At 37.1% G+C, this 24,561-nt stretch overlaps 2 protein-coding genes across 3 annotated transcripts; both read right to left on the bottom strand.

Annotated features, from left to right (window-relative positions):
* Nucleotides 1–1,093: 1,093 nt before the first annotated feature.
* taf10 (TAF10 RNA polymerase II, TATA box binding protein (TBP)-associated factor) lies at nucleotides 1,094–3,344 on the bottom strand. 2 transcript variants are annotated; one of them, XM_059503614.1, is made up of 5 exons: nucleotides 3,050–3,344; nucleotides 2,746–2,903; nucleotides 2,596–2,660; nucleotides 1,550–1,664; nucleotides 1,094–1,410 (listed from the first exon to the last, which is right to left on the bottom strand). In XM_059503614.1, the coding sequence occupies exons 1-5, from the start codon at nucleotides 3,150–3,152 to the stop codon at nucleotides 1,321–1,323; spliced, it is 531 nt and encodes a 176-aa protein (XP_059359597.1). In that variant the 5' UTR covers nucleotides 3,153–3,344; the 3' UTR covers nucleotides 1,094–1,320. The 2 variants fall into 2 exon arrangements, with proteins under 2 accessions (XP_059359597.1, XP_059359596.1); XM_059503613.1 differs by having other exon boundaries at nucleotides 3,044–3,342.
* A 3,218-nt stretch (nucleotides 3,345–6,562) lies between these two features.
* Nucleotides 6,563–22,955, bottom strand: LOC132097724 (EF-hand domain-containing protein D2-like). Its single transcript, XM_059503610.1, has 4 exons — nucleotides 22,426–22,955; nucleotides 7,488–7,635; nucleotides 7,212–7,346; nucleotides 6,563–6,995 (listed from the first exon to the last, which is right to left on the bottom strand). The coding sequence occupies exons 1-4, from the start codon at nucleotides 22,707–22,709 to the stop codon at nucleotides 6,864–6,866; spliced, it is 699 nt and encodes a 232-aa protein (XP_059359593.1). The 5' UTR covers nucleotides 22,710–22,955; the 3' UTR covers nucleotides 6,563–6,863.
* Between the last annotated feature and the right edge of the window lie 1,606 nt (nucleotides 22,956–24,561).

Below are 24,561 nucleotides of genomic sequence, written 5' to 3'. Positions count from 1 at the left end.
ATACAGGCCGGATTTAAAATGGGTCCCTGTTTTATATTTTTATTTTTTCATGCACTAACCCCCAGGCATTGACAACTTTTTCTTAGAAAAGGGATTTTTGGGCTAGAGAAATTTTCTAGGGACATTGGATGTAGACATTTATATGTGAAGCATGCACATCAAAAATACAATGCAAATAATTGACTAAAATAACACTGAAAAAAAACATTGTGACTTTAGAAAAGTTTTTCAGTTTTTGAATCTTCTCAGTGTAGCAGCTGAAGTCCTCAAATAAAATCATTTTGCTCACTGACTATTGCAACGTTGCATCTTTTTAAAGTATAGCTGAACTTAAAAGAATGTATGGACCTATGCCACAGATTGACGTCTTAAAGCTGTATTTTCTTGTCTGATTTGTAATTTCTGTTCAGCACATTTTTATATTTCATTGCAAAGTACAAATGTTTAATGGATTTGCTTTTAGATACACACGTTTTCACTTTCCACCTCAGCCTGTGTGTCTTGCAAATGAACATTTGTTAAAAGTGCAATTTAATAAACATGAAAGAAGCATTCACATTTTTTCTTGGGATGTAGGAAAAGGTTGCCATTTAGATTTATATTGTTTTGTACAAATAATCTGGAAAATATGCAATCATTTGATGAAATAATTTAATGTTAACACCTACAAAATAATCACTGTTTTTCAAATAAGAGCACAGTAATAATTGCTTTTGAATTTGAATGAATACTAGCTTTAATATTAATATAACTGGGCCGTCACTCTAGCTTTACATCTGCATTACGCCTGTGAGCACATACAGATGAAGTGCAACTACAAATAGCACAAAGCAAAGGCTAGTATTGAAATATTATTATTAATATCATGTTTAGTGTAGACAGATGGTGTGATGAGCTGTACTACACTGTAGAGAGGGTAACTTGAGAGTAGCTCTAGGTACTATTAATACTGCAACACATTACAGCTCAAGCCTCTTATGGCATGAAATTAAATCCATAAAGCGGAGATGAGAGGTTCAGACAGTGTATGAACTGACGTCAGAACTGTAAGAGCTTTACAGTGGTTAAATCAATTGATCCCACTAGGCTTCAGTAACAAGATGTGTAATTACAATGAATTTATTTATACAGGATTTTTACTGACATCAATTAAAGTCACGCAGTGTGGTGTAATCAAACTTAATCGAACACACTTAAAGAAAATGCATAAAGCAGAGGGCCAGTGGGCTGATGGTTCCCACGCTGAAGGATAAGGTGTTCAAAGCTCCGATGGGACAAACAGCGCATTTCCGGCAGTCCATTTCAATGAAGCACTTCCCCTCAAATAAAGTAATGGGGTTTCTTTACATTTATGCCATACTCTGCCATGGCTGGTGTCAGATCTTCCATCGTCAGCGTGTACTTCTTGTCCTGGGAGGTACGATGAGAACAGTGTGAATGAGAGATTTTTTACAACACTTCTACAAATGATGGCTTGCAGATTAAATATTCATTCTATAGAATTATTGTAGAATATGTTACTGTACTTATCACAGTTTTAAACACAAACCTTGGTCTTGTTTCGGGAGCTTCCAGAGGCTGTGCCCTTCATTTTGCAATGCTGTAGTGCATCGTTTGCAATATCTGAGATGAACTTCTGAGACGCCAATGATATGAGACGGATTCTGATAACACAGAATAAAGATGTCAAGGAAGATTCATGATGAGCATTTTATAAACTCTGATGAGTAAATGATAAAGTTTTAAGACTAGATATTACACTTCATGACACATTAATGAGTTATTTAAGCCCAGTTGCAGGACAATACATATCACGTTTTAAAAATCATTTACTTCTGTATAATAAAGGACATGGCAATGATCACTGGTATAATTTCTAAAGCAATTAATTTTTTCCAGCTGATGAATGGTGAAACATTTAAAACCAATCTGACTCTGGAAACGTCTCCAATATTCTTCAAGAAAGCTACCTGCAAAGCTCGCTGAAAAACTATGCACAAGTGCACCTAGGGCAAAAGCTGCTTGAAACGCAAAGGATGGTCACACCAAATGTTCATTTTATTTAGTTGATAGTAATTAATTGATAAAGAAAATCTACTAATGAGATTATTATTATAGTTTGTGTTGGAAGACAAAAATCTCACTGGATTATTACAATTAATGGCAAAATGAATTTTTGGAAATGTAAACTGACATTTCCAGACACACTACAGCAAAAGATAGAAATAACTGACTTAAAACTATTTTTTAGCTGCTGAAAATACTAATAATTATTTTGACAAGCACTGTAATAACTCTTAAATATATATTATTTTAGTATTTATTAACTTTTTTTATGTTTTAATAATTTTCTTGTGTTTTTGCCATTTTTTTTATTAAGCTTTCATATATTTTTATTTCCATTTTAATTTAGTAATTCCAGCACTTCACCTGTATATTTATTTCAGTTAGTTGCCAAAGCAACATGTTTCATATCAAACTTTTGATCTTTTGATTTAATTTAATATAATATATATTTAAATTTTATTTCAGCCTTTGAATGTTTTCTTAAAGAGCCTAACATGTTACATAACAGAGAACATCATCCCAACTCACATTCTTGGATCTGATGCTTCAAATCCAGCTCGGTTGAGGTAATATCCGGTGACTGCGTCTGGGATCTGAAAAACAGAGTTTGTTAACATGGCTACAAGACTCCAAGAATCAAAGAATATAGTGTATTACTGCAATCATATTTGGACTGACAGTAGGAGTGTAATCCTCCAGCTGCATCAGGAAATCAGCCAGCGGTGTGCTTGAGATGACGGGCTTCACGTCTCCGTTAGCGATGCCTGTGGGCACATACACCCCGTTTGACACGCTCGAGTCGGATGATGGAGTTGTCATTGCTGCCGAGGTCGGAACTGTGAAGGGAAAAGTACGAGAGACCTTACAAATACACTACTCTCCGTCTTTATACAAACCAAGACTTAAGTAAGTTAGCTAAAGGCTAAAAGGCAAAAGCTACTCTGTGCGCGTTTAAACTATCAAAAAAGACACCCACCATTACCGCTGCTGAGCGCGGGGATGCTGGTGGCGTTTGTGGAGGCGCTGCTCGATGTGGATGTGCTGGAGGCGGCTGCTGCTCCAGTCTGCGGAAGATCCACGTTCATTTTGTCCTGTTTAGATGGAATATTCCAGTAAACTGTGGATACGAGACAAAATCTACGCAGTTTAAACTAGGGAAAAGTTAAGTCGATATTCATTTATAAAGGTAAAACAGCGAGGTCGGCGATCATTTGCCGTAAGTAGAAAAATATTTACGATTGTTGTGTGTCACGTGACTAACACTTCCGCGCGCAAACCATGACGAAAATCCGGAGGAGCTGCGCCTCACAGCTGAACATTAGTTCCGGGATCGATTGCGTTTCCGTGAACATATATCCAAGCGTGTTTTGTTTTACACACATATCTGCCGCAAATCTTGTAATACATTTTATTAATGTAAGTTACATTTTGTAATTTAGATGAGAAAAACATTTCACGCGGCTACAGAATCAGATGAGTGCTTGCAAACATCTCCATCTAGTGATGATATTTTGACTTGGTTGGTCACTTCACATCATAACGTTGAAATTAATAAAAAAAAGTGTGTTTTAGTCGTGTGCAAGGTCACATTTTCTCTTTGATAACGGCCCTAGATGCTCAAACATAAGTCTGAAAACATATATTTTTATTACTTTAAAACAACCAGTTTATTTTGTATTTTTTATACTGTTTTATTTATATAATAATACTATTTGTTTTATATTGATATATTCTATATATTTATTTAAAAAAAATTTTAGAAACAAACTTTTTGATTTTAGATACGAGTATGATACATAACTGTATAAATCACCAAAACAAATAACATGTTTCCAAATTAAAAGTATTTTTATTGTCACAAGAATAATTGTACGTTTTAGTAAGAAAATCAAAAATAAATGTGCATATTATAGGAGCCACATATCAATATGTATAAGCTTACAAGAGTATGATACCATAACCACCAGTTTTAAAGGACATTGACAGTGACAGCCAGGTTCAGATATGGACAGGATGATTCAAGGCCCTTTAAACCATTGTCAAATCACAGGAATGATTAATTAAACAACAAAAACATGCCATAAGATGAAATTGTGAACTTTAACTACACTCTCATTTTGAGTCTTCCTGGTATTATACTTCACAAAAAAGAAAAAGAAATATTTTGTGCTTTTTGCATGTTATCTGCTTTGGAAGGAGCAGTTTTTCCCCCCACAGAAGTTAATACTGCTAAAGCTTTAATGTGATTATTCAGATGTGCAAACATTAGTTATAAAGCCAAAACTGTAAAAAGTGTTTTTTACCAATTAATTACGAGTTATTACTTTTTAAAATTTCTAACATTGTAGATCAGTGATGTTCAGTCTTAATTTCAATTAGCTGTGCTCATATGAATTCAAATCTCTGCTGGGGCTGTTGATCAGAAGTATCCTGATGGATTTCGGGGAATGTTGTACTAAAATTAGTTTAACACAGTGTGAAATCATTTGGCACAACAACAATGGAACAGCTAAAATCTCTCAAAAGGAATGACAGAATGGTTTATGACTTCTAACAGAATGCAACAGCTGTTTGATTGGCGTCATTAGTTGACTCCTCAACAATAACATAATATAGACCACATTCACCCTTTAACATCCAATATTTTAAATACCTTTTACTTGAACAGTAGAAAACAAAAGAAAAAGAACATGTGGATGGCTGACAAGACTGGGAGACAAATATTTATACACCTATTATTTGAATTTCCACAGAACTAGTGAGCAAACTTGAACATTTAGCAGTGACTCAGAACACAAAAACAAACAGCAACATGAAGCATAGCAATTGCCAACATTATTGTCTCCATTATAAAAAAGACTAAAGGGTATTTTGCCTTTACTGATTAGATTGTAATAGAAAAACTTAAGGAATATCAGATACATGGAGAACGAAACGGAGACAAGATTGTAGGCAACAAAATTCATATTGAGAAAATAAGAATGTTTCTTTACACAAGCCCGCATTCCATACAAAACTAAAATTATTTTTTTTGGATTATCATCACATGAAAATATAGATTTGTCTTTATACATAGCATCTCAGTTAACTTTGCCACAGTGTACTGCATGTCACATGACCATAAATGGTAAAATTCCTTATTATTTTGGATGATTGCATTAGAAATGTTCCCTCATTTTTCAAATGATCTCATAGTAAACTTTGAAACCTATTTTGTTTTTATAAACTAAATACTTTAATATTAGATTCTATTCAGACACATGGCATTCTTTGATTAATAGGTTGAATTACATGCACTGGCTCAACAGAAAAGCCATGCTTATTTCATTAGCAAATGACATCTATACTCTATGCATGAAACACTTTTTGATTCTACCTTATCTCACGGAGCATGGGTTGCTGTGCAAGGCTTGCAATTCTGGTCCTAATTTGAATAATATTAAGCAACCCAGAGTTAGATTTAGGGAGTTGACTTAAGGGAAAGTTCACGCAAAATAATTTATTCACCCAAATGTCATATCAACCTGTATGAATTTCTCTCTTCACACACCAAAGAACAAATTCTCAATGATATTTCTGTGTGTGTGTGTGTGTGTTTTAAGGTGGTTCAATGTAGTTTGGATCCCACTGACTTTCATTATATGGACAAAAACAGTGTACACTTGTTCCGAAGTAAGCCCTTGTGTAAATTATTTCTGGGTGAACTATCCCTTTATATAAGCTGAGGAGGATTTCACACTATCTGTGGTATCTGACCAACCCCATAAACATGTTACAGTTAAATGTTCAGGAAGCACAAAATACAGGGGTTCAGAGTATAAACAGTCAGATGACCTTGTCCTAGACACCCCTCCATCCACATCATCCAGACAAGCTGAAGAAATTCAACTGTATAGAGTAATTGAAGTAAGCCGTTTCAAATTTACAGCCATTTCATGTCATCATTTTGATCTTAAAAACTAATTGTAAGCTTGTGTGTGCCACATTTAACACTGGACACTTTATAGCCTAAAGGGACCCATGTAGGAAAAACGACACCACAGTGACCATGCAAGAAAATATTGATAAACACTCAACAAACACCATTACAATCATCACCACACATGCACATACACCCAAAACCACTTCTCCATCTCTCTCTCTCCGCTCAATAAAAATAGTTTATTTCACGCTCTTAATATTTTATGGATCTGTGAACGAGAGCAGAGATTTGTTGTTTGTCCTCTCATGTTCAAATGGCCAACGATGTAAGTCAAATTAGTCATGGTACAGTGAAAAGCATTTCCTGCTTAAATTGCCACTGATGTAAATACAACAGACTGGATATGGCATACTGAGAGTACTGGCTGATTTAAAAATAAACTTTAAAATGTTAGATTTGAATCTACTGGCATGTTGACGAGAACAAGACAAAATGCCATTCAAACTAAAACGAAACTGATGGGGTGAATGGACAACAGTATATTATATATATATATATATATATATATACACACACACAGACGTGTGACTGGAACAACAAATTCAATCCAGTGTATTGAGATCAGTGTCTGACTTCACATTTAAAATCAGCCTGAGAGAGAGCGAGAGAAACAGGCAACGATAAACAAATGATTTCAACACCAATATCCGCTCAGGAGCACAAACTACACAGGTGTCCCTCTCTCAGGAAGATGGATCTGCATGGATCTCTGAGCGTTTCATAGCCTTGCATAGTTTCTCTGATTGCGGGGGACTCTGACGGCAGACAGACGGACAAAGGTGATGAGTAAATCGAGGCTTTGAGGTGGATGAGGCTATTTGAAGGCTGACTTCAGCTCTTTGAAAGCGGCTTGTTTTTTTTTCCTCTCCTCCGCCTGACGCTTCTTGTCTTCCTGCTCCTGACGGATTTCTGCCTCAAACCGGTTTGAATCATTAATGGCCTGCACCTGTCAGAGACGAATATACAATTTTAGGTAATCCTAAATTTAATTTCCTTATCAGAGGCACTTAATACAACCTATCTAGACAGGAAATTACAGTTATAGAGCTGTCATAGACTATGAAAGGTTTACAAATGAATGAATTAATCTGCTGATGGTTAAAAGTGAGGATTTATTTCACTTAGAGGTGGGAAAAAAGTATTAAATGTCATGATTCTTTACTTTTGCCTCAAAGAATGATTTGGCTCCCTTCACTCCCTCAGTAGACACGTCAATCTCTGACAAACGTGCCAAGGCATGAAGCCCGCTGTCCTCTGCCAGCTCTCCTGCTGCTGCTTTTCTGAAGATAAGAAGAAACTAGAGAGAAAAAGAGGAAAGAACTGAGGAGATTAATAGGGGAATATAAGTAGCTGCATCTCTTCATTATATACTTCATTGCTGTAAATTACAGCCAAATCAAACACAATTTTTCATGTTTCGACATACTAAAGCGTTTACCTCTCTAAAGCTGAGTTTGCCATCAAAGTCCTCATCTACTTCTTTGATCATGTTCTTCAGGCCCAGGTGAGTCTGAGGTGCTTCAAGTTTCTCCATCATCAGCTTCAGCTCCATCAGATCGATGAAGTTATCTTTCTCTATATCATACCTGCACACACACACACACACAAGCAAACAAGTTATTAAAGCATAAATATGTTAAACTTCTTGTGAAATAAATGTTCATCACTGGTGATATTGCTGCAATGTCTCCAGTGATCAACAGAGGGCAGTGCAGATAAACATCTTTCTCTTATCTTACCCACTGTTCATATATTTTCAGCTTATTTCAATTTAAAAGATAATTTAAATAAATAAAAGGTAAAAAAAAAAAGGCATTTTTGTAGAAGTGTTGTGATCAAATCATTAGAAAGACTTTGATCTGGGAAGACACTACATATAATATTATTTGAATGAAATCTCCTGTGAAGGGCAGATGTACAGCCAAAAATAGGGTGATTTTAATGTTTTACATCTTTATTATTTATTATTATGAACATGGTTAACACAACTATTTTTAAATCATTTAAAAACTGAGAACCACTGATCTACACCAATACAACCCATCTTGTTTTCATTTGTGTACAATACAATATGGCATATATCCAAACTTACGAACATTATGCTCTGAAACATGCAGGAATCCATTAAAGCATCGATATCATCAGTCAGAGCTGAAGTGTTCATTAACAGCCACCCATTTATTAAACCCGCTGCTGAGATCATCTTAATGTTCATCTCTCCTGCATTTTTAATAAACAGAGTATGAGCTGCTGGCAATTTATTGAGTTGATAGCAATCCAAGACACTCGTTGGTACATTCAAGAGCATTCAAATTTGTGAACTTTAAACATAAAATCTACAGACTAAACATAAGCCTGATGTTATATAAACGTTAAAGCATTTCAGTAATTTCCCTTATACACAGGAAAGAGAGGACACTGATCTTACATCTCTCTCAAACACACACACACACACACACACACACACACACACACTTCTTGTGGTTCAGCAGACATAATCACTAATGGTTTAGAACAAGTGACATTCACACAGGCCAGACCGATTATATCTGCCTCTTCTTTTGCATCGATAATGAGATGTTAAATTGATCCACAGATGCATATTTTCTGGTGCAAAGGCCAGAGAACTGTGTGGGTGAATTATTCTGCAGCAATGGGTCGATGAGTAAGAAAAGTCACATCACTTTTCTCTCAGTTATTATGTATGAGACCACTTCCTCTACACGTCCACATATACACACACAAGCAAACACCACATATTGCCCAAAGATGAGGTTTTACGTTGCCATGGTAACAGGGTCTTTTAATTAAAAGCAGAGGCCAATGAGACTCTTTGAATGAGACTCTTATCAACTAGTTGAAAAATATTCTTCCTTCCTTGGAGTAAATGAAATAAGATATTCTTAAATTCTTAAAATAAAACAATGAAATAAGAGACATTTAAAGTAAAATAAGACAAAAGTAAAATATTCAAATACTTAAATTTCAACTAATTTTAAGACTAAATCTATATAAATATTCTGCCGATGAGTTTTTATCTCCCTCATTAACTCCTTCTAGGCAATCCCATCATGCTCCCTGCTCATAAATATGGAGTGTGTGTCCATCTGCCTCAGAGACATGGCTACTGTATTAATTTCTACTGACACAAGACACCCTGCTGATGCCAGGTCTCTCACACGCACATAAAACTGCATCTCTTCTCATTAACCCTGTATCACTGACATCTTCTCATCACTAATTCGAAGGCCAAAAGAGTGTGCTCATGTTCAAATGAACTCTTCTTGCTGTGGCATCTGCCATAGTGAAAAATGCAATATGATGAAGGATTGCAGTTGTGGGGCATCTGAGGGTCTTTCTCTGTGGATGCTGCTATCCAGGGTTTGGTTGAAGATTACAGTACAGCAACGGTTAATCAAACTAATGTGATTACATGGCAAACGAGACTGAGCTGGAGGTTTATTTTTAAAAAGGTAAAATCAGATCACTTGAGAAACCTGAGCAACCAGTGCCCATAGTGAGTTCAAATCAATAATTTACGTCTGCATACGGCTAGTCTGTTTAACAAAAAGAAAGGTCAAGCGTGCTCAGTGCAATTAAAGGTCAGCTGTAATTTAAATCCACCATGTTTAATTATGCAGTCAACTCCTGAAAGAGTCCTCATGCCAAGATTTGTGAAAGATTTCCACCATGCTTAGACTTTAACTGGTCTTTGCATTTTATTGTCACACTTGGTGTCATTTCCTCTCAATCATGCTCAACAGACGTTTTAGCCTGAACATGGTGAATTTTGACTTATGGTCTCCTGGGTTATCAACAAATTCTATTTTACATAGAAATGTAAAAGCGATCTGCAGGAAAAAAAAATTAAAATGTTACATTAACAAAACTCTCATTGCAAAACGTCATCAACCAATAACAATAATAATAACCAATTTTCCAGTGGCCTTGGTTCCGAAGATACACAATCATAATTTAAAATGTTGGGGTCGATAGGATTTTTTAGGAGAAATTAATATTCAGCAAGAATGCATTTAATTAATCAAAACACAAGATAAGGGTAAAATCAAGACCAGGTAGTTAAATTATTTTCAGTTTCTGACTGACTCAGACTAACCTGTGATGTTTAAGATACTTCACAGATTATGAAAAGCTCCCAAGTGCTAAAAACATAATGTAGAAACACTTCAGTTGGTTGCAACAATTTGGAAAGCATTAGCTGTATTATTACCAAACACAGCTGACAAAATAATGTGTGACCATCTATATGGAGACGCAAACAGTTGCTGCCCAAAAAGGTGAAATAAAGAAATTTTCCCCTTTTCTGTAACCATGTGCACTTGAGGAAGATCACATTTTTGCCCAAATAAGTCTTTAAGCTGAACACTTCACACTACAGACGTTTGAGGAAGCAAATGCAATGAGCACTTCCTTATAATAGCCAAGTGAGGTTCACAGTCATAAGCTGATACTGACTTCCTTCTGCCTTAACAAAAAGATTGGACTCATCTGATTGGCTTTGCTGACAGCTGCATTTGAATTGAGTGTATTCACTTGCTGTTGTTGGAATGAAATCAAGTTTAAGTAATTATAAAGAAAGTCAAAAGAAGGAAAGTGAAAGCTAATGTGTAGCTTTATTTGTGTATTTAAAAAGTCCTCTTGTTATCCAGTTATCTACTTTCAAGAACTCTTGGAAAACTTTACCATGCAAGTCTAAACTTGAATGAAAGTTCAGGAATGTTTCTTTTCCTTGCTCTTTAAAGGTGTTTAGACATGCTACATTTTTGTCTGAGCAGTCTCAGGGACTCCAGCTAATGAGGTTTCAGCTGCAGTGCTGACTTCTGCCGCTGGACACAGATGTGCTGATTCTATCCCGCTTACTTGTAGGACACATGACACATTGTAGGAAAACACGACTCCGAAAGCGAGTGAGAGAGAATGGAGAACAGGAAATACTCAAATAGCCTTGCGAGAGCCTCAATCTGCTACTTCGGCACTGACCTCGAGAAAGTGCAATAGCTGCACTTCCAAATTCCTCTTGAAATTCATTTACAAATGATTTGTTTAAAACGGATACTTCAGCTGAGCCACCCAAGAGCAGAAATCTGACTTCAAGAAAATCCTTTTACATAAGTTACTGGACACTTCAAACCATTGACATTATCATCAGTGCTTAAGATGGACAACGTCAAAGACTGGAAATATGACAATACTGTTCACTCAAATCACTATAAGTCCCGCCTTCTAAATAAAAGAACCAATCATCAATTGGTAAAGTCATCGTGTCACTACAGCTGCCATTAGAAGCTCTGGTTCCCTCCGCTTAATACTATTTGAGCATAGGAAACAACACTTTTTTTTGTTTGTCAGATTTAATTGCCGTTTAAAAATATATTATTTAAATGAGAGTTCTGGCAAGCAGTTTTTGAGATTTTACTGTCGGAAAGTTCATGCTGTGGTCTTGCATGTCTGAAACCACTGCCCAGAGGCGTGAGTGAACTGACTTTCCTTGAAAGGGACTTTTTCAAAGGGACAGTGATTGTTCTCTTAGCCGCGCCGCCCCCTTTGGTTAACCCAACTCAACACTTCACAGAACATTCCACAGGAGTGAACGGAGACTTCCACACACAGACTGATTTTGTAGTGTAGTTTTAGTTAGTATAGTGTTAAAAGTTACCCTAAATTAAAATTTGTGGGGACCGCAAATCTTAGTTAACATAGCAAAAAAAAAAATCCACATTTCAAAGTGACTCTAAATGATTACAGTAATAAGTGTACAGAATTGTTCCTTATGTTTCTACAACACATTCACTATAGTACAGTGAACAGCAATAAAACGGCAATGACATTAATCCATTTGTGAACAAATATTACTCATGTTAATTTTTTTTTTACAGTTTAGTTTACACAAACTAGTATTTGTTTATTTAAAATATTGAGAAAATAAATTGTATTCCTATTATAAACACCATGCTTTTACCACATTTTTCTTAAGCAGCAAAATTCCATAAGTATCCATAGGACTTCCATAAGACAAGATCTTGTCTGATCTATGGTAGACGTCAACACTTGCTAAGATTGGTTAATAACATTTTTAATACAGGTCTTTCTGCAAAGAGGAAATTCTTCAGTAGTTTCAGAGTTTCATTTTCACGTAATATGGTAAAGTATATATCTTGGCATCTTTCAGAACGTGTGTGTGTGTGTGTGTGTGTGTGTGTGTGTGTGTGTGTGTGTAATGACACTTAAACTCCAAAAGCTTCTGACAGAACTGAATGCAGTGGAGTTTAAATGGGGCTGAATTTAGAAGTGAACAACATTTTGGGGAATCTGTTGATGCTGATGCCTAAAATACCACCACTTCAACTCGTGCAGACTGTTACCTAAACCAACCACTGGAGCTAAATGGACTGTGCATTGTGGACTTTTGTGTTTGTCACAATGTGAGGCATGTAACAGGATTTGAGATTAAGCAATTGCCTGAATTTACAGAAATGCTGCCTGATGCCAGCCTAAATACACATGCCTGTCTGAATAGTCACCCTTTAATGCATGCCTATAGCTGCTGCTGATTTAATTATGAAACTGCCTGATTACATTTTAGTGGAATGATGTCTTGGAGCTAATAAGAGACAGCAGTATTGCTCAAGGTGGTCTGAAGTACAGTAGTTACATGTCAGCATAGCATTTTTTCATGATTTTTTTCTTTGTCCATTATGTGCTGATACGCAAGAAAGTTCATACTTTACTCCGACGCATGAGGAGTGAACAACCAACTCTTTTTCCTCCTCCCTCCTTTTCCTATCTCTTCCTGCCAATCTCCTTAATCCCAGGTTGCCAAGCAACAGCTGACAGAAGTAGTCATGGGAAAACCCTCATGAACACGTGATCAGTTCCAAGCACATTCTTCACAACAGCCCGGGGTCACAGGCGTGATCGATCAGGACCAAACGCACCAAAACTGTGCGTTCGAGGATTTCACATTCACTAGACATCTGCGCAGCGTGTGTGATGACATCATTTATGCTCGATTTGATTTCATGAGATGGGACAGGATGAGGGAATGGTCCAGAGAGAGACACAAAGAAAGCAAGCGAAGGTCAATTCCATTCACAGATCATTGGAGAATTTCCCTGTACTATCAGGCACAAATCTTGATAAGCAAATCTGAAAGTATAACAGCCTGCCCTACACAAAACAACAAATCATTTCTAAAAGACTGTAACCAATGAAAGGGGAAGCAACAAACTGTTTTCTGTAAAGAGATCAGGTAGTTCATGTTCTTGTGAGGCCAAGTATTTCCTGTTTTTCATTATTTATAAAAACTGAGGCAAATGTTCTACTAAAAAAAAAAAACCCACAAAGATCATTGTCAGAGAATAATGGCTTTCAAAGGCAGAATCTGAAAGCGTCTGTTCATACTGTTCATGACCTTCCCATCCACGTAAATCAATTTTCCTGAATAGAATTCAGAGCTCTTCACGCACTTGTACTTCTAGAACTAATGGTCAGTTTGAAACTCAAGTCAAGAAATGTTTTCAGATAATTTTCAGTTTCTTCACTTGAACTCGAGTCTGTAAAATGCTGTTTTAAAATGATCCCTGCTCCTCAATCCAGATATTCAATCCAGCTCACATGACATGCTAAATGCATGAAGGTTTACATAACTGTTAAGATGGATTCATCATTATCCACCCACTCTATAGATGACTATTAACAACAAGATGAAGCATTCTCAAAGAGATGAGTCACTGTAATGCACTACTGGCTAACATTTCTTACTAAAAGTCAATCCATGGAAATAGTAAACCAACCTAACAAGGTTTTGTATGCTTATCATATTAATTTTTATATGCAAAAATTGACAGTTACAGTTCCTAGATACAGGTTACTTGACTGGTTTTGCCAAAGCTGCACATTTAATGAATTTTGGTGAGAAAGTGAGATGTTATGTCTTCCTTTTTGAGTCCACTACACTGCACTGCACAGTGATACATTAGGCCAGGTGGCCTCAGGAAATTTCCAGCAATTGTATTACTATTAATATATTAAAATCTAATTTTAATATTCTAAAAAGAACAGAAAATCAAGATGGAAATTTGATTTAAACGAATGTCTATTTACATTAGGTTTCTTTTCATTTTCCCCCTTATTATGGTTTTCTTTAAATAATATACAATTTTGGAATTTTAAATCATTTTTACAAATCACAAAATGCTAACATATTAAATTAATGTGGTTAATTAAATGTATTAACATTTTATATTAACATTTTATAAGTCATTATACAAGTTTTAATTTCTATAAATATTCTGCTGCAAGAAAAAAAAGAGATTCACAGATTGATAAAGACATGGGCTTTTATGAGTCATTCTTAATCGTGGGTAAAGGTTATGTTTTCATGTTTCACACTTCATTCTGGGTTAATGTTCTTATTTGAATATTTTTCTCTTCAACATATTTACTGTTGCTGTTTAACATATTTAACAATTTCCCTCAATTCCAACAATTTCCTGAAACTAAAAGCACAATGTTTCTGTGACTGTACATAGCTTGTGAATATCTATTGAGGTAAACACTGATGCAGTTGATGCACGACTGTATGCAGTGCATATATAATGCAGCATTCTCTGCCACTAGCTGATGATCGCCGGCAGAACTAACCTCGATCTGCTGGGATTATAGACCAGGTGACTAGCCATTAGTCTTTAAGCAGAATCCTTCATGGATCAGCCAATGGCCACACAATCCCAGAGGTTATTTATAGTGAGCGGAGAGTGTGAAGCATGAACATAAAATGTCACAAACAGAAAAGAACAAGGAGTAATGGTCTGGCGAGATGAAAACTAAAAGAGGAGAACTTCCTGAAGGAGTGCTGAGGTTACATATGGCCTTTTCTGGAATCACAACAATCTAATACACTTCCTACTGCATAAATGAGTCATTGAGCTTGTGATGACTGTGTGTGAATGCCAAATAAGGGTGTGCGTCTAAATAAACCTCACACCTACACAACTATTGGCAGCTACTGAAGAAAAGACGCCCCTTGCGCTTTAGGCATCAGTTAGTGCTGGGTGGTAAACCGATTCATACCGAAAACCGGTGTATATTTTCGTTACGATGTTAATTTTGAATATACCGCTATACCGGTGTATTTAATTACTCAGCATTCGGAACGAATGTTATGCTTCGCTGCGGCCACGAGACACTGTTTCAGACGGACCCTTTACAATGTTGCACTTCTAAGCAGCGACTGCGAGGTGTGGTGAGGGTACACCAGGCGGCAAGGAAGTCGACCGGAAGTTGAAGTCAGCCGCGAGCTGCCATCTTGTAGCAGAACTTCACTTGCGTTAGCATTCCATTGACTTTGCATTCATTTTGGCATCACTTTGACAGCGAATAACTTTACATCTGAGGCGTTTAAAGACTCCATTTGTCCGTTATTTATTTCTAAAGATACACAACAATGTATAAAGGGCTCCATTACCTTCTATGTTACATTATGGCCCCGTAGAAACAGTTTTTGTAAAAATAGGCTAACGATTGCATCATAACCACTCGACTCTCTGTCGCACAGTAGAGAAATTACCGTACAGACAGGAGGAGAAGCTCGCAGGCAATTAACTTAATATGGCGTACTGGCGTTAAATTTTAAAATACTATACAAAATAATTAATCAGAATACTTACTCCTGCTCACTCACGCTAAAGAACTCCCCGCTCAAGCTCGCAGTCTCTGCAAGATTAACGATGGCAGTTTGCACGCACAGCCACTAGAAGATTTACATCTGTCAGACAGGTTGCTGACGTCATCAAGCTTAGTTTGAGTCTGCGCGTCAGAAACGGAAGTGCAAAAAATTGCTAAAAATGGGCTTCACTCGTCTCAATTGAGTTCCAATGGGGTCGCTGTGTCCATTTCTTTTACTGTCTATGGGGTACACCACAGCAGTGCTCTGGTGTTACGTTATAACGCCTGTTTCACACAGTCGTATTAACGGACTCAAGCTGCAGGAGGTTGCGGTCCGTCAGTGCGTTCAAGGAGCGGTGCTCTGCAGCAGTGCAGCGATTGTTAACGTACTGAGTCTATTTTTGCTGTGCTGCAGGCGCTGAATTAAAGTGAAAGCACATTGTTCGCGGGAAAAATGAACATGGATTGACATGGAAACGCAGTCACATGGGTTTTTGGCTAGGTTTAAAACAAGAAAAAGAGCACTTTTAGATAAACAAGGAAAACAATATATATGTTCACTTTTATGGAAGCAGAAAAACAAAGTTCATTAAGACCCGTGGGATTGCTTGTGATAAAGATTTAAATGCAAAATGCACGAGACTGTTTCTGTCTGTGGTGTTTTAATTTTAAATATTTTAACAAGTAGGCTAATTATTGTGTTTAAATGTTTTGCCGCTTGCTTGAGCAGCTTATTATACAAACCTAGAAGTAAAATGCATGAATAATGCGTTGTTTATATTTATTGAGTTTAAACTAATGTCTATATGAAAGATTGTTACTGTTCTGTGATAAAAGACTTACGATGCTGAAAAAAAAAAAATATATATATATATATTTTTTTTTTTTTTTAATGATATGAAATCAAAACAATGAACAAATGTTGTGTTTGTGGACTAAACAGACGCGGATCAGTAGCGGACTGCAAACACGTCCTGTGTGAAAGCACAATGAGTCCGTGCTGCGGACTGCATATGCACTGCAGGCAGATTATGCATATATAATATCAATTTTATGCAAGTGCTGTCGGGCTAAAATTGTCGCCAAAGGCGGCAACACGAGCAATTTGCTCCAGCACCTTAGCCGCAAGCACTTCTTGTAATATCAACCAGCAGAAAATGCATTGTACACCTGATTATGCATGAAAAAGAAAACCGCTATAAACCGGAAAACCTGTATAATTTCGAAAAAAACGGTATATACATTTTTGGTCAAACCGCCCAGCACTAGCATCAGTCTTATATTCTTTTAAAAGGAAAACAAATCTACGTGAAATTGATAAACAATAAGGGAAACTAATTAAAAGTTTCAGAAAATCCAATTCGAGACTTTCATGCATGATTTGAGTGATCACTTCCTATCCGTCTTAAATATAATGTGAGCGAGTGAGACAGCATGCAGTGATTGGCTTTCTTATCCTCTTAGGTCACAGTGTCAGTTAGATTTGGCAGAAAGCAGAAGCTTTTGTGGATAAAATCCTTGGCTGTGTTTACTTTCAATGCACCTAAATCATATTAGAAGCACAACATCCTGAGAGACAATCTGAGCTGTGCTAAGGGGCTCTTTAAACACGCAGGATATTCTGAAATGAGGAAATGAGTGATTTAGAGAACAATCACATCACACTGCTTTCTGCAGGGAGAAAGGCAAAACCATTTAAGGACTTGGCAAATACATACGCTAAAGAGAGAAACGCTTATTACATTCTGCTTTAATACATTATACATTACCACAATTAATTTATGATGGCCGCCAATGTGAAACAAGCAATTTTTTGCCTACTGACAACTCACCACCACAGTGGCCTGCAGGCTTACATTCAAACATTCCTTAATGTGTCCGATGTTATCTTTTCTGAGAAATATGTCCCTGAGAAAAATGCACAAGAAAGGGAGCAGAGTTTCTTCTGCTTCTCTCATTACTAAAGGCGACTCTGCAGGAACGCTCCTTGTAGGACTAAAGCCCCTTGCTCATATGTAGGCACAGCATGGGACCTGCACACATAATCACTTAACCAATTAGGTCATGCTGCCATTGACATTAGAGATGAGCAGGGGGGATAAGAGGGGAGATCATCTGCTGATAGGATCTTAAGGGTAGGGACACACCAAACCGACACCAGAGAACGCCTCGCATCATCTGCATCGGGGCAAAAACTGTTGTACTATCCCACCGAACAGACTACAGCTGACTGCCAACTAATGTTAACGCTCTGCACTTGCGTGAGAGAACATAACTCTCCCAAAAGAGCTAGAACTGTGAATTTACAAATCTAGCAGTGCGTGTCACTGTTTACACCAGCCGCACTCATTATTGACAGATTCATGTTGATGATTTTTTCGATCATAAGTTGCAAATGGCTCTGGCATTGTCAGCCCTTGGCCGTCTTCTTGTGGATAAATAAAAAGAAACCGATAGAATGACAGGTTTCTTTGCGTTCTCTCTTTACTCCGTTATTGGTTTGTTTTTGTCAGTTCAGTTTTTTTCTTTGTCAGTAAGAGTTCTCTTTCTCGCTAATGAGTTTCGAAATAGATTCTGTAGAACTGTTTCGACATGCAGAATCGGCTGAAAAACAGAGCGCATCCAACTCCATAGAGTCAACACCCCCAAAAAATTAAAGCCGATCAACGCTCAACAACCACCTGACATTGCCCAAGAGCTGACCATCTGCTTGGTGTGTGCCGGGCTTTATAGCTGTCCACACAGTGCCATGCAGAAGGAGGAACAATTGCTGTTTACCATTAAATTTTAGGTATAAGATAATTATTATTATTTTCAATTTATGGCTAATATGGCAATGAATATACTGATATTAAATTTAATGCAATTTTGTGTATTTAAAATATACAAAAACATCATGCTACAAATAAGTTTTGGCATTACAACATTATAATCTACAGTATGAAAAAATATATATTTTATTGAGATTTGCCATTTCCACACTTAAGTGTTATTATATTAGTAGCATGTAAATGTCAAATATCAGTCAATAACCAATATGGTACTACTGATGTGTTGTGCATCCCTAGTAAACATATTTAGTCAGATGCGAGTTTGATTTCTTTATCTGATGTACATTAAAAAGGTGCATCTTGGTGAGGTGCATATACACAGCAAGTTTAAACTAGATAAAAAAAGTTAATCAAGACAAACTTTAAGTTGGCTTGAGAAAGCCTGATCAGAGAATTTTAAAAGTTGGATGGTTTTCAGTCTGAAATAGTCTGAAGTTTAGTGTAGTTTTTAAGCTTAAATCTTTTGAAGGCAATACAACCTGTCAGACAGACAGACAGACAGACAGACAGATCGATAGATAGAAATATAATATATATTTCATAGAATGGAAGCTTAAATGTGTTCATATGGTTTAGAAATATTGCTAAGGTTTTCTGGATGGTTGCTAGGGTGTTGTTATGTGGTTGCTAAGGTACTCTGGGTGGTTGCTATGGTGTGGCTGTGCGGTTGCTACTGTACTTGGGGTGGTTCCTAGGATGTTGCCATGTGGTTGCTAGGCTAACTGGAGTGGTTGCTAGGGTGTTGCTATGTGGTTGCTAGGGTACTGAGGGTGGTTTTTAGGTTGGTTTGGCTAGTTGCTAGAGTATTGCGATACAGATGATTTTTCTATGATTTTTAGTCTTTGTTTTTATGAAAACTGTAAGCAATATAGCAACTAACTTCAGATCAGTCTGAAGAGCTGGGCTGAGTTTGGAGTTTGTAGAGCTATAGGAGGAGTTAGATTCAACGTTTTTAGTAAGAAGAAGAAGAAGAAGTTTAAATAGCATTTCAGTAAAGACTTAAAGACTTGTTCTGACACGAATTAATTCCTTTTATGAATAATCCTCAATGATAAAACTGTATCTGCTCAAAAACAAACTCACTTTAGCTGCAGGCTAAGACAAGGTAAAGTTCTTCTATGAGTTCTAGGTGTTGGCCAACAAAAAAAAAAAAACATCAAACATATGTTTCAGGTTTAATTGCTTGTACCTTTAAACAAAGCAGGGGTCCCCCACAGGACTGTTTCTACAAATAGGGTAGTGTACTTAGTAAACAACACATGCATTTATATGCATTCTTATCATTTACCACAAATATGTAAAACATCGAAACTAGGGCATTGTAATCTGATAAAAATAGAAAATATTCAAATCACTACTTATAATAATAACTATACCCTAAAAGATAAATGACTCACACAAAGTTATAACACTTTTGTGTTCATCTTCCAGTTTGAATGCTGGACCTGAATCTAAAGTTTTGAATCCCCCTGAACAGTGGCCTGCAGGGTAAGGCAAAGCATGCATTCCTCTTATCAGCTGGACTCTAGCCAAACTGTGGCCTTTACGCAGTTTTCTTTTTCAAGTTTTTCAGCCTCCCTCTGCACAAAAGCATTTAAGACTGCAACATTTGCTGCAACTGAAGCTTTTGAGTATTTACTGAATGTGCCTACATGAAGCAAAACTATATAAGCTTTAGTTTGGAAGGTCATAATCAATCAGGGAGTTCATACAGACACATAAAACATTCCTAACCTGCCTCCTCACTGCCCGTCTCATCTTTGTTTCCTTATCTATATTCAGGGCTCCAGGCAAATGCAAAAACAGCCATTATAAGCTGAAAAGTAATAAATCAATTGCAGTGCACAATTCTCTCTTGCTGAAAACCTGTATGAAGGTAAATGACATGGAGAAGAAATGAACGACATGTTGACTTACAAACCCCTTATCTTATAAATTCTTAACTGGGAATAGACCATGAAAAACTCTAGCTAATATTTAACATGTGAAGTAACCACAGAGGCTTCGTTTTCTCCATGACAAAGGGCTATGCACCCTTCACTCACTCCTAAACCTGAAACCATCTCACTGGTCTCATTCAGCCCATTTAACGCCATGGGCAACACCATCAAAGAGACTGAATGAAACTAGTGCTATATCTCACCCTGGGCGAGGTCTTGTGATTCCAGACACCTTGAACGAACTGCCCAAGGAACTAATTTACGGGCATAGAAAAGGTGATACTCTGAAACAATAGTCTACACACAATAATTTAAAAGAAGAAAAAAAAATCAAGCAAGCCATTATCTACTTTTGTAACACCCATGTGGTTATCTAGAGGTAATTAAACTATTGTGATAGACTGGGATCACATCTATTTTGCAGCCAAATGAGATTAAAATGTTGAACAGTCACAGAACTAATTGTTCTCAAGAGCAGATAAATAACAATTAATTATTTAAAAGGGAAGTTGACCTAAAAAATAATAAGATTTGATTATCATCTCATAGACATTTACTCATGCTTCTGTTGTTTCAAACATGTTTGATTTTCTTTATTCTGTGAAACATAAAAAGCCTATTTTAAAGGATGTTTCAACTTTTTTTGTCCATATAATGAAAGTAAGTGTGGTCCAATATTTCTTTTGGACAATGTTGACTTTCATTGTATGGACAGAGAAATATATTGAGACAATTTTTATAGTATCTTTCCTTGTGTTCCACAGAAGAAATTAAGTCAGTAAAGCTGTATATAAATGAAAAGACAAGTGTGTAATAAAATTACACTAAAATTAAAAAACAAATAATAAAAATCTCATTCAAAATATTAATAACTATAATAGCATAAGTTTACAGCTAAATATAATTGTTCCCATTTATCTCAATGGCAAAATATATAACATTCTGATAAATGAAATTAATTTGTGACATTACAGAAAATGCATAAGTCAACTCATCTAGATGCAAAGGGCTTCTCAGACAGATTTGGGTGGCCTGTTTTGGCTAATTCACAACAATGGCTTTGTTTGATAGCAGAAATGGGCAGATGAAACCACCATTTCCTCAGAGCACTAGTTTCTCAACCAGTCCCCTTTCCCACATGGTTCAGGCCTGTGTGAAACCGCCCCAGCAGTCACTGGCGCGGCACGAACTGACCCGCTCCACCACAGAGAGCAAAGGGGACACATTCCTGCAGTGACTCTCACGAAGATTCGGCTCTCCATACCTCCCATTCCCAGAGAAGTTTTTTGTTTCAGCCTTAAATAAAGGCCCTGCCAACCCTACGCAGCAGCATTTACAAAAGCTCTGAGAGCAGTTTTGGATCCCGAACGTGGGGAAAATGCGTAAACTGCCTTCCATTCATCAAATGTAAAGGAAGAGGGCAGTCTCACTAAGAATCTGGCAAAGGTGGCCACAGAATTGTGTAATACTGGGCAGTCTAGACTTCTCTGCATGCCTCTCGGTTAGAGACACAAAGAAACTTGAACATGACCGAAGGGAATTTCTCAACCCATGGCTCTACATGTATCGTTGTGCAAATGCATGTGGATTAAACGATACAGACTTGGGTGGGGCTGACCTCATGGCCCTTTCTTAGATGCGTGAAAGAGTTTCAGCCAAAACATAAAGCACAATGAAGAAAATAGAGTGACTTATGTAGATTGTAAACTACACAACTTGTTCCTGTTTAAACATTCAGTTCAGAGAATCAACTTGTACAGTAGTATTGTTAAACTAAACCAGAACATTCATCAGCATGTTTCTTTTAGGGCATGTAGGGCTATTAGAGGTCATGTTGGTTGTCTTTGGGGGTTAAGATGACATGCACATGTCTCATATCTGCTGCAGCAGAGGTTGACAGCTGGCATGAGGTACTTACTGTTTGAACATCTTCTCCATGTCTTTGATCTGCTTCCTCGAGAACTCCTTGAACTCGGTGTAGGGGTTGAACACCTTCATGCTGGGCTGGTGGTGTTCACCGACGCCCTCGTTCAGCTCCCCGCGCCGCTGCAGCTTGGCTCCCAGCTCGGAGTCCGCGCTGGATGTGGCCGCTTTCTCGTGCGCTCCGTTCTCGTGAGCCCCGTCCAGCGCCACCGGGTCGTGCTCGCCCTCTTCGATCTGCAGCCTGCGGTTCAACTTCGATGACAGCTCGTCCGTTGCCATTTCGCCTTATTCTGAAATCTGACTAACGTTACTATCTACGGGGAAAATACAGTGAAGAAATACGCAGAATGCGAGCGCGGACCATATAAAGGTTCAGTGCGTTAAATCCAGATTCTGTTTAGTATTTGGTTAAATACGTTTTCAAATGCAAATCATCCGATTTCTAGCGGTGTGATTCAAACGGACAGCGCTCGTGCGTGTGACGACGCCTCCGTGCTCGCTGAAGGTGAAATAAGCTCGCTCGTGCGCGTGCAGTGAGATGGACACACAACCATTTCACGACGCCACGCCTTTTAAAGAGACGCGCCGGACACAAAAGATCACTTGTGATACAAACCCTATCTTTGATACCTTTTGTTATTACACAACAATAATCTCACCGCAGAAGTGTATTGTTTCTAGTTTTTTAATAAATAGCAATTTGGAAAATTACGTCACTTGTTTGTCATTGATATATTCAGGACCGAAGAAGTGAACTTCTTTGTGGACCCAGTCCAAAGATTAGGCTATACTGAGCTGAGCTGTCAAATAATGACATCAATTTCATAGGCAAATCAGCATGCTTGTATTTATTTATGTAATACCGATAAGTAAACTGACCTCATTTATTATATCTCGTGACTAAATGATGACAATGAAGTATCTAATAGGAATGAAAAACTTTTTTCGTTCTTATTCTTGGTAGACCCACACGGAAGCAATGCCTGCATAAAGCTCAGATTTCCACTGAATTTCCACAAAACACTTGTCATTCATTAAGTCGTAGTCATTCATCATCACCTCTTGCATATTTATTCATTTATTCATTCATTTATTTATTTATGTTTTATATTAAATGATTCATATTTCTGCTAATCTGACTATGATTTTTTAATAGATGTGCTAGCTTGAGCTGTATAGCACATTTTACTATAAAATTATTTCACATAGGCATCTGAATATTCATCAGATCTTTATTTAAAATAAGTGCTGAAAACACCTAGGAGATTCTGTTTGTGTGATGTGAGAAACACATTCAGGTATTAAAGATAAACATAATTTTTTTTTTCCACATAAGCGTGAAATTGTGTTAATATGAGTACAGGCCTGTGTGCTGAAATATCAGCATAAGATTTGAAGCCATCAGCTGAGTGACTAAAGGGTGATTCATGAAACAGGAAGCCACACAAATATACACACAAACACACACACACACACACACTTACACACTTTGTTTCTATCTGAGACATCCCCTCTAGTTAGAGGAGGGGCTGCACTCACTACCTGCTTCTGTCCTTATATGGAGAAAGAAAGAAATGTAGGATTTCACAGCTGAAGAAAGGAGTGTTTAGTTCATCACACCTCTCTGAGGAGCTAATGTGATCTGGCATGCTGTAATACCAGCACTCAATGAAAATATTTCCTTTGTGTTGTGTGCATGGTGAAAAAAACTGTCTGCATTAAAAGGGCCAGGCTATCCATGGTTCCAGATGGCTGCTTTATAAACACACTTTTTTTCCCAGAGAAGATTCAGATACAATTATGAGAGCCATAATACACTAGGGACTCCTCTTACTACTCTCTGTTATGGCCTTTTGCCTGGAGGAAATGTGAACTGTAATCATTCTTGCTTTCTGTACTTTTGTGTGATATATCTGGGTCAGACAAAATAAGCAAGCTGAAGAGAGTAACTCAAACATAATGGAATCTCCTCATGTCTCTTTCCATCATTCATCTCATTTCGTCACCCTGTTGTGTTTTTAAGTACCGCATTTTCTTTCCTTCTCAGACCAATGTGTATAAACAATCAATAAACAAACATTTTATAAAAGATGATAAACTAAAAAAGAAGATTAAAAGAAGCATGAAGTCA

Source organism: Carassius carassius, chromosome 21 (assembly GCF_963082965.1).
Source record: "Carassius carassius chromosome 21, fCarCar2.1, whole genome shotgun sequence".
In the NCBI taxonomy this organism is placed as follows: domain Eukaryota; kingdom Metazoa; phylum Chordata; class Actinopteri; order Cypriniformes; family Cyprinidae; genus Carassius; species Carassius carassius.
Note: the sequence above shows the minus strand (reverse complement) of the source record. Positions and strands in the feature narration are given on the sequence as shown.